We start from the raw sequence: 11,216 nt of genomic DNA on the forward strand, positions 1-11,216 counted from the left end.
GAGATCCTGGATGACACACAACTCTAATAGCTAGATAACAAAGAAAATTTATTACAAAGCAATTCTATATTGTGCACTGAGCTGGCCAGGTAAAACAAAGTGATAACCCAGTTAATGACTTGGGCCGGAACTCATGACTATTTTACTGGTGATTTGACACCTCAGAACCGTGGATGTTTAGCATGCAGGCCCACAACCTAGAAGTATGGAGCATGTGAAGCACCATATGGAGCATGTGAAGCATGCCATCTAGGCTCCTAAGTAACAACCACAACCAGGCACAAGCTGGTGCTGTTATTAAGGACAACTGGAAGCCACCTTTATTTGCCATGACCATCCTACACCTGGCCTAGGACTTGCCACAGTCTTCTCTTCCATTCCTTTAACCACCCATAGGAGGATTTCCATTCTCTTGATCACTGATTTGATTCAGGCTTCTTTCTCTTTCAATTACCTCTGTTTCTGTTCAGTGCTACTCAGATGTGGAGGGTCAACTGGGAAACTTTAGTGCACTGCTGCTCAGAATAAGACCTCTTCCTGGGCATTTTGGGAGTATCAACACAACTGGCACTTAGTTCTAGAGCTTTCAGTGTGAGAAATTTTTGACTGGAATATCAGAAACAAGTATCAAATTTCTGAAGTCAATTGTCTTTAATTAATGTGAGCTATCTATGAGGAAAGACTTTGAAAAGAAATTTAACTTCTAGAACAATTGGGATTTATTTTAGAAAAAGAAATTGTATTCTCTAAATTGTATTTTTTGAGTTTTTTTTGTTGTTGTTTAAATTTCTTTATCTCTAAGGAAATGAACTTCTTCATCCCAAATGTTTCAATTCTATTTAATTTGAAGTAGGTAACTGGCAGTATTGAAATTTCATTGTTGATGTTTGTTATTACAAGAAAGGATATTCTTTTTTTTTTCTTTTTCTTTTTAATTGTACTTTAGGTTCTGGGGTACATGTGCAGATCATGCAGGATTGTTGCATAGGTACATACATGGCAAGGTGGTTTGCTGCCTTCATCCCCCCATCACCTGTATCTGTTATTTTTCCCCTCGTTATCCCTCCCCACCCTCTCCACCCCCCGTTGTCCCTCCCTTAGCGCCCCCAAACTGACCGCAGTGTGTGATGCTTCCCTCCCTATGTCCGTGTGTTCTAACTGTTCAACACCCGCCTGTGAGTGATACCATGCGGTGTTTGGTTTTCTGTTCTTGTGTCAGTTTGCTGAGAATGATGGTTTCCAGATTCATCCATGTCCCTATGAAGGACACGAACTCATCTTTTTAATGGCTACATCGTATTCCATGGTGTATATGTGCCACATTTTCTTTATCCAGTCTATCGCTGATGGACATTTGGGTTGGTTCCAGGTCTTTGCTATTGTAAACAGTGCCACAAAAAAGGATATTTTTTTATATTTTACTGCAATTTTTAAAAAGAATGTATTCTGAACATCAGTGAAAATTAGATAGAGGATGGACCTCCGAAAAACCTCTTCTCCAGGAAAGCAATGAGGAAACTGAGAAAAATTGTCAAAATTAACTGTTTCAGAACTCTGGAATTTAAAAAAAGATGTGCAGCAACTTAGGGTGAATTTAGTGAGAAAAAAAAAAGTCTGACTCTTGGTTGAAAACAGTGGTTTTGTGGCATTTTAACTGGCCTATTTCCATCCCCATCTCTCTGGCTTCTTAGTAGCTTTTAAAACTAACAGTTTACAATCACAATGAAAATCAGCAGCCTGGCAGCCACCAGAGGAAACAGAACAGCACCACAAATAATTGCCATTATTTGATCTGTTTGATGGCTCCCTGGAGGACTCCACTTGCAAGGTTGTCTTTGATTGGCCTGAATCCGAGCTTATCTAGCGCAATAAGTCTGGGTGAAAGAGCAAGACACTGTCTTAAAAAANAAAAAAGAAAGAAAGAAAAAAAAACAAGAAAGAAAGAAAAGAAAGAGAGAGAGAGAGGGAGAGAGGGAGGGAGGGAGGAAGGAAGGAAATCAACTGAAATTATCCAGTCTTAGGAACAAAAAGATTTTTAAAAATGAAAATGTACAGAGACCTGTGGGACACCGTGAAGTCTACTAAATACACATAGTTGAAGTCCCAGAAAGACAGGAAAGAGACAAAAGAACAGACAGAATAGCTGAAGAAATAATGGCTGAAAATTTCTCAAATTTGAGGAGCCCAACTAACTCCAGCCAGGATAAAGTCAAAGAGATCCGTGCCTTGACACATTATGATCAAACTGTCAAAAGGGAAGACAAAAAGAGAACCTTAAAAACAGCAAGAAGGAAGCAATTCATCACTTACCTTATCCTCAAAAATCTTATCCTCAATATGATTAACACTGATTTCTTACAGAATAATGGAGGCCAAAGTGGAGTGGGATGATATATTCAAAGTGCTAAAAGGGACTATCAACCAATAATTCTATGTCCACCAAAAGTGCCTTTCAAACATGAAAGAAAAATTAAGACATTACCATATAAACAGTAAGTGACTGACTCCATTGTTAGCAAACCTTCTTTACAAAGAAATATTAAAGGTAGTCATTTGGGCTGAAATAAAAGGACACCAATGAGTAACTTTAATCACATGAAAAATAAAAACATCATTATAGGCATATATATATCTAGAGAACTATAAATGTGTTTTTATTTGTAACTTTTTTATTGAAAAGACCACTGCATAAAGCAATAATTATAAATTTATATTCATAGGTTTATAATTGGTAAAGATGTAATTTGTATGACAACGTAACACAAAGGGGAGAGATAACTATATAGAAATAAAGTTCTATATGCTATTGAAATTAAATAGGTATTAATCTGAACTAGATTGGTAGAAGAAATTAATTTTATTAACCAGGAAAACCACCAAGAAAATAACTTTAAAAAGGTAAAAGAAATGACAAGTCAATTAAAATTGTACCCAAGAAAATATGTGTTTAACACAATAGAGAATAATGAGGGAACAAAATAACAAGATATAGAAAGCAAGGCAAATTGCCAATAAATCTACCTTATCAGCAACTATGTTAAATGTGGCTGGATAACATACTCCAATTAAAAAGCAGAAGTTGGCAGAATGGGTTTTTTAAAATGATCCAACTATAGTGTCTATCAAGGGACACTTTGGATTCAAAGACATACATAGGTTAAAAGTAAAAAGATGGAAAAAGATACACTCTGTAGGGAGTATGCAAAAGAGCTAGAATGCCTACATTAATATCAAGCAAAATATACAATAAAACAAAAATGTTACTAAAAATAAAACATTGAGGGGAATTTTACAATAATAAAAGGGCTGATCCATTGCGAAAATATATCATAAACATATATATATGCACCTAATAATAGAAACCCCAAATAAATGGAGCAAAAAGTGACACAAACGAAGAGATAGACAATTTGACAATAATAGCTGAAGACTTTAATACAATTTGATGAAAAACATTAATCTTCAAAATAATTTTCTCTGATAAATGAGAAAACAATGAAACAGAGTATCAACGTGAGAAAAGTAGACTTGAATAACATTAGAAACCAACAATACCTAACAGAATACTTCATTTAGCAACAGCAGAATACATATTATTTTCAAGTGCATATGAAACATTCTCCAGGATAGACTGTATATTAGGTCATATATTAGGCCATAAAACAGGTAACAAGTCTTAATAAATTTAAAAGAGTTAAAATCATACACAGTATGTTTTCCAGCTATAATGAAATGAAATTAGAAAGCAATGGCAGAAGAAAATTTAGGAAATTCACAAATATGTGAAAATTAAACATATTAAAATAACCGATGAATCAAAGAAGAAATCACAAGGGACATTATAAAATATTCTGAAATGAATAAAAATGAAAATGCAACATGCCACAACTTACAGGATGCAATAAAAGTTGTGCTTAGAGAGAAAATTTTAGCTGAGATATCTATATATTTTTTAAATGTCTCAAATCAGTAACCCAGACTTTTACCTTAAGAAACTAGAAAAAGAAGCGCATACTAAAACCAATACAAGCTAAAGAAAGAAAATTATTAAATTAGAGTGGAAATAAATAAAACAGAGAATAGAAAAGCAATAGAGAAAATAAACTAAAATAAACTTTGGAAAGTTCAACAAAATTGGCAAAGATTTAGCTAGACTGATGGTGAAAAAAGAGAGAGGGCTACTAAATTACTAAATTTAAGTAATTTATTGTTAAATTTAATAAATTACTAAAATTAAGAAAAAATAGAGAAAAGTATGACCTGTTTCACAGGTCTTAAAAGATATTATAAGGGAATATTATAAGCAATTTTAAGCCAAAAAATTAGAAAACCTAAATGAAATGGAAAAAAAACCTTAGATTAAATAGAAAACACGAACTACCAAAATTAACTAAGGAAAATGTGAATAGACCTGTAATTGCCAAAACTGACTAAGGAGAAATATTAGGCTAGTGCAAGAGTAGTTGGGGTTTTGTCATTATTTTCAATGGCAAAAACCACAATTACTTTTATACCAACCTAACACAAAACCTGAATAGACTGTAATAAGAGATTGAACCAGTAATCAAAAACTTTACACAAAGAAAAGCCCAGGACCAGATGTCTTCACTGGTGAATTCTACCAAATGTTTAAACAAGAATTAACACCAGTACTTGATACAGTCATTCAAAAAATAGAGGAGCAGGGACTATTTCTCAACTCTCTTCTATAGAGGCCAGTATTAACCTGATGACAAAACCAGACAGTGATAACACAAGGAAAAAAATAAATACCAATTTCCCTTACGAATATGGATGCAAACATTCTCAACAAAATGTTAGCAAACTGACTCTAGTGTCACATAAAAATAATTATACACCATGGCCAAGTGGGATTTATCTCAGGAATGCAAGGTTGGTTCAGCATGTGTAAATCGAACAATGGGCCAGTTGCAGTTGTTCATATCTGTAATTCCAGCATTTTGGAAGGCCAAGGTGAGAGGATTGCTTGAGGCCAGGAGTTCAAGACCAGGATGGTCAGCATAACAAGACCCCATCTCTACAATGTTTTTAAAAAATCTAGATGGATGTGGTGGCTTGCACCTGTAGTCCCAACTACTTAGGAGGCCAAGGCATGAAGATTGCTTGAGCCCAGGAGCTCAAGGCTGCAGTGAGCTATGATTGTGTCACTGCACTCCAGCCTGTGTGACCTTGTCTCAAAAAAGAATATTTAAAAAGGGATTTGAATATACATCGTCCTAAAGTTAAAATTGTTAAATTTGTACTTCTAAGTTTTGAATAGTCTATTTTAAAAATGAAAGAATATTTTAAAAACTTACTGATGACTTGACGGTGTTTTGTTCTTACTTTGAAAGGGAAGAATAGAGGAAAATTAAGCATTCATTTTTGAGAGAGATAAAGGGTGCAATACGTATTAGCTTTGACTATTATTTCTTTAAATCATATTTCCAATAGCACTATTTCAAAATATTAAGCTAACAATAATAAATGGTTAATATCATTGGTTTGTGGAATTTATTAGAAGTTCTTATAAAAGGAATGATCTCCTGGAATGTTCTATTAAATAGGTACATCAGATTCATCAGCTGACCATTGAAATGAAATAGCTGTAAAGCAAACAACAGCGTTCAGTGGTGAAAGCAAAGTAAATTTTACATTAGCTATAACCTTCCAAACTTAAACCTATAAGATATTTTTAAAGTCATATTCACTGAAATGTAAATGTAGGAAAGAGATGCTTGAACAACTAGAGTTTGTCTTGAGAAATTTGTGATGGAATCTAAGATAATTTGTAATAATTTCTTCTAGAATAAAAATAGTATTTATAAGTTTAATATATCAAAACACTCATATGTAATATCTTACTTAGAATAAATCTTTAAAGTCAGAAAGTGTGGGCTTTTCAACTTTGTTCCTTTCTTCCTAAGTTTGTATTCTGGGTCCCTTGCATTTTCATGTGAATCTTAGGGTCAGTTTGTCAGTTTCTGCAAAAAAGCCAACTGAAATTTTGATTGGGATTGCACTAAATCTGTGCAATCCCAATCAAAATTTGGAGGATACCAATATTTTAACAATCTTAAGTCTTCCAATGCATGAATGCTTTTCATTTACTTAGACCTCTTTAATTTCTTTCAATGATGTTTTATAGTTTTCAGTTCTCCCACTGCTTTCGCTAAGTTTATTTCTAAGCATTTTACTCCTTTTGATGATCTCTATTATAAACTGAATTGTTTTCTTGATTTCAGTTTTGGTTTGTTCAATTCTGTAAAGAAATACAATTGATTTCTGTATAGTGATCTTGTATCTTGAAACCCTGCTGAACTCATTTATTTATTTTAGTAGTTTTTGGTTTTGTTTTTCTTGAGACAGAGTCTCACTCTGCCACACAGGCACAATCATGGCTTACTGAAGCCTCAACTTCCAAGGCTCAAGTGATCCTCCCACCTCAGCCTCCCAAGTAGCTGGGACTATAGGCGCATGCCACCACCTCTGGACAATTCTTTTTTTAAAGATAAGGTCTTGCTATGTTGCCCAGGCTGGGCGCCTCAAACTCCTGAGCTCAAGTGATCCTCCTGCTTGGCCTCCCAAAGTGCTGGGATTACGGCATGAGCTGCCATGCCAAGCCTGAAATTTCTTTAAAATTATTTTTATCTTTCCTTCAGTGATAAGGTTCTTGCCTATATTTTACCCAAGAGGCAATTAGTTTCCTGTGTATTCCTCTATTTCATCTCTCTTTGTATATTTAAAATGAAAATAATTTAAATATCACACTTCAGATCTGGCAACTAATTATGTAAATAGTCATATGAATCCTTCAGAATGAATAATATGGCTTTTCTGACTGGGATGAAATAGTTTTCAGGTGCTCATTCTTTATATCATTAGCTTATCTTAGATCATTGGTTTATCCTCCATTCAGGTATAATAGATCTGGTTTTTTTCTGATGAATATGGGAGATTAGGGAAATACATCTATGGCACAGTATGCTAGGCCATTCTTCTAGACCACCCTTCTTGATTGTAACTTTAAACTCTTTATCAGAAAGTAAACAACTTTTCAAAAGATGTATACACATTTTTATCCAATATTTAAGGCTATGAGTAATTCATTGTGTCACTCTTAATCTTTTTCACCTGATTAATGATCTTGACAAAAATATTGAATATTAGTTTTCCTTCCAATTTGTAAGTTTGTATAAACATCTCTCTTTATTGGTAACTATCTCTAAAAAGAGACAAATCATTTGTAAGTTTCTAACAATAATTGAAAACTTGAATATAAATATATTTCACCTATGATAACTATGTACCCAAGGCAAGGCTGAAGTTGGGATCTAAATTATCTAAAACGTTATTCACCTCTCCAACTCTACTTAGGCATATAAAAGAATGGTTCCTGGATTCACGTTGTAACAGTTCTAATCCTGGCTCTGCCATTTTACATGCTATATGACTTTGGACAGGTTATTTAAACTCTCTGTGCCTCAATTCTTCATCTATAAAATGTGGTTAATAAGAGTGCCCAGCTTATAGGATTGTTGGGGTAATAAAATGAGTCAATATATGTAAAGTGCTTAGAATAATATCTGGCATATAGTCAGTACAGATGTTAATGTTATTGAGATTTCATTTACTTTTGGATTGCAAAAGGAACCGAAAAGAGCCAGTTCTTACTCTATTTCAACATGCAGGAACAAGTAAATAAAATATGGTTTGAATTTTGTCCTGAATGCATTAGCTTGAATCTAACTAAAACCTGGTTACTATATTAAAACAATTTTCTCTTCGGTTTGCCCAGGAGATTTGTTTTCCATTTATGTCTAAAATAATATTCTTTCTTTTTATTCTTTTCACTATATATATTTTTTATTGTTTTTCATTTAATAGTGATGCATAGTGTATCTTCTCTGATTTACTTTAAATGTGAAAGAAAATTCTAAGATGTTAATATTATTACTGCCATAGATAGATCCCTTACAGGAATTAATTAATAGAAATAGAATCAAAGTAAATTTAGTTATATAATGCTTAGCAAGTATTATATTCTCAAAATCTGTATTCAGTTTCAGACATATTCATGACTGAATATATGATCTGACAATAATCGGCTCATATAGATAAAAACATCATTTGAGTGGATTAATTTGTTAATTCAACTGGTATGTACTGAATAAAATCCATGCATCTTTCAAAAATAATTTTTACTAATACTTTCTATTACTATCAGAATCTGAAATCTCAGATTTCATACTTTAAAAATAATTCATTTAACATTAATTATAAATTATAATCACTTACATGAATTGTATAGTTAAATAAAATAACCAGATAAGTGGTGCTCCATTCAACATATTAATTGTAACCAATAAATTTGTTAACTGTGTCTCAGTGATGCCAGTTCTTTCTTATTGTTTGAGAGTAATCACAGTAGCTACATGCTGTGCTGGGATCCATTTTATACACAAGTCTCTTTACTTCACCATAACTGAGTAGAGACAGCCTAAGTCAGCCTAAGTCACTCAGTACTTCTTGTTTTCCCCAAAATTAGCTGGTCAAAGTTCTCTGGGATACAAAAGGTGAATGTGGTAGCAGACAAACTCATTATAAAATATAGATTCCATCTATCTCACTAAATAAGTTCAGCTTGAAGCTTTTACCTTAACAAAATTCTATGATCATTACTCACTTTTGTCTTGACATTATCCTGATAATAATCACATAGAATAATCAAGTCCTGTCAACCTCTGAACTTCAGTTTCCTTATCTGTAAAACCCCTTTCATTCCCTCTCTAGTTCTAAGAATCTGTGATTCTAATACTATTTGCCTTACTCCTAGATTCAATGTAGGCTCACATTGTAAATTGCTTGATACAAAACAAGATATCTGTGCATTCACCTGTATTACTATTTGCAGACTAAAGTAGCAAAATGAAAATGTCATTTCAAAGATAGTCCCCCTTTAGACCATGTAGTAGAGAACATTGTAAACTTCTGCATCATCACGAAGTCCTCACATTCTTAGAAAAGAACATATGTAACTATTACGAAGTGCATTGAAAGTGTCTAAAAATTCGTCTCCTGTGATTGGATTATGCAAAGGAGAAATGGAGTTCTTTGAAGTTTCACTGCTAAGTGTGTGGGGAGACTGAGATATCTTCTTGATTTGTGCTCATGATTATTCTGGTTCATTCACTGTAATGAAATAACCTTTTAAATTATGCCATTTAATGTAATAACAAAGTTTGTAAAAAAAAATTCTTTACACTTAAAAATGGCTTTCATTTGAAAACTTCCCAAATACGCTCTCGAAATTGTTAATTTCTCAATCAAGACGCAGGGTGGCGCTGCAGGCTAAGTTGTGAATAAAGAGCTCTAAAAAGCTCGCGTATTCTTTTGTGTCGCTAGACGAAATAAAAAACACACGGAAGAAGTGTTGCAAGCAGTGCAGGGTTACCAACGGTTTGGGGCAGCGATATACTAAACGAATTTAATATTAAAGACAACTTTGTGACGATTCCTCCAAGCAAAAAATTAGAATTGAATGTCTCAAGTCTTTTTGCACTTGCTGAAGGGATTGGATATAAGGACCTGGACTCCAACATGAAGAAGCTAGAGAGAGTTCATCCAAACAGGCAAGTGTTGGCCTTTATTTTGGTGGTGTTCTTGTCTCGGGCCCGCCCCGAGCCTATTTGTTATTCTGTGTTGGAGGAAACAGAGAGCGGCTCCTTTGTAGCCCATCTGACCAAGGATCTGGGCCTGGGAACTGGGGAACTGGCCGCCAGGTCAGCCAGGGTGGTGTCTGACGATGACAAGCAGCGTTTGCAGCTGGATGGTCAGACTGGAGATTTGCTTCTGAGGGAGAAACTAGACCGGGAAGAGCTCTGTGGTCGTATTGAACCGTGTGTACTGTATTTCCAAGTGTTCCTGGAAATGCCGGTGCAATTTTTTCAAGGAGAACTAATGATCCAAGACATAAATGACCACTCTCCAGTATTCCCTGCAAGGGAAGTGCTCTTGAAAATACCGGAAAATAGCCAGCCAGGGACTCTATTTCCATTGTTAATAGCTGAGGATTTGGATGTGGGCAGCAATGGTCTCCAAAAATACACAATCAGCCCCAATTCTCATTTTCACGTTCTCACTCGAAATCATAGTGAGGGCAAGAAATACCCAGATTTGGTGCAGGACAAACCACTGGATCGAGAGGAGCAGCCTGAGTTCAGCTTAACCCTCGTGGCGCTGGATGGTGGGTCTCCACCTAGGTCTGGCACAGTCATGGTTCGAATCCTGATCATAGATGTCAATGACAATGCTCCTGAGTTTGTGCACACCCCATATCGGGTGCAGGTCCTGGAAAACATCCCCCTAGACTCTCCAATTCTTAGGGTCTTAGCTAGAGATGCAGATGCTGGAAACTTCGGGAGTGTTTCTTATGGCTTATTCCAAGCATCAGATGAAATTAAACAAACTTTCGCAATAAATGAAGTCACCGGAGACATACTACTGAAGAAAAAATTGGATTTCGAAAAAGATAAATCTTACCATGTAGAAATTGAGGCCACAGATGGAGGAGGCCTTTCTGGGAAAGGCACTGTAGTCATAGAGGTGGTGGATGTGAATGACAATCCCCCAGAACTTATCATATCCTCACTCACCAGCTCCATCCCAGAAAATGCTCCTGAGACGGTAGTCTCTATCTTTCGAATTCGAGATAGAGATTCTGGAGACAATGGCAAGATGATTTGCTCTATTCCAGATAACCTACCGTTTATTCTAAAACCGACTTTGAAGAATTTTTACACCCTGGTAACAGAGAGACCACTGGACAGAGAGACCAGAGACGAGTACAACATCACCATGACCGTGACTGATTTGGGGACACCCAGGCTGAAAACCCAGCAGAGCATAACCGTGCTGGTCTCCGACATCAATGACAACGCCCCCGCCTTCACACAAACCTCCTACACCCTGTTCGTCCGCGAGAACAACAGCCCCGCACTGCACATCGGCAGCGTCAGCGCCACAGACAAAGACTCAGGCACCAACGCCCAGGTCACCTACTCGCTGCTGCCGCCCCAGGACCCGCACCTGCCCCTGGCCTCCCTGGTCTCCATCAACGCGGACAACGGACACCTGTTCGCCCTCCGGTCGCTGGACTACGAGGCCCTGCAGGCGTTCGAGTTCCGCGTGGGCGCCACAGACCGCGGCTCCCCGGC

At 35.9% G+C, this 11,216-nt stretch overlaps 1 protein-coding gene across 1 annotated transcript in view; it reads left to right on the forward strand.

The window, feature by feature from the left end:
• The first annotated feature begins 8,530 nt into the window (after nt 1-8,530).
• The window catches only part of LOC108306980 (protocadherin beta-4-like), a 4,101-nt gene continuing 1,415 nt past the window's right edge, over nt 8,531-11,216 (forward strand). Inside the window, exon 1 of the mRNA XM_017532144.2 lies at nt 8,531-11,214. Within this exon, the coding sequence (XP_017387633.1) occupies nt 9,601-11,214 (1,614 nt within the window). The 5' untranslated portion in view covers nt 8,531-9,600. The remainder of the gene's footprint in view (nt 11,215-11,216) is intronic.

Source organism: Cebus imitator, unplaced genomic scaffold (assembly GCF_001604975.1).
Source record: "Cebus imitator isolate Cc_AM_T3 unplaced genomic scaffold, Cebus_imitator-1.0 Scaffold76, whole genome shotgun sequence".
Taxonomy (NCBI): Eukaryota; Metazoa; Chordata; class Mammalia; order Primates; family Cebidae; genus Cebus; species Cebus imitator.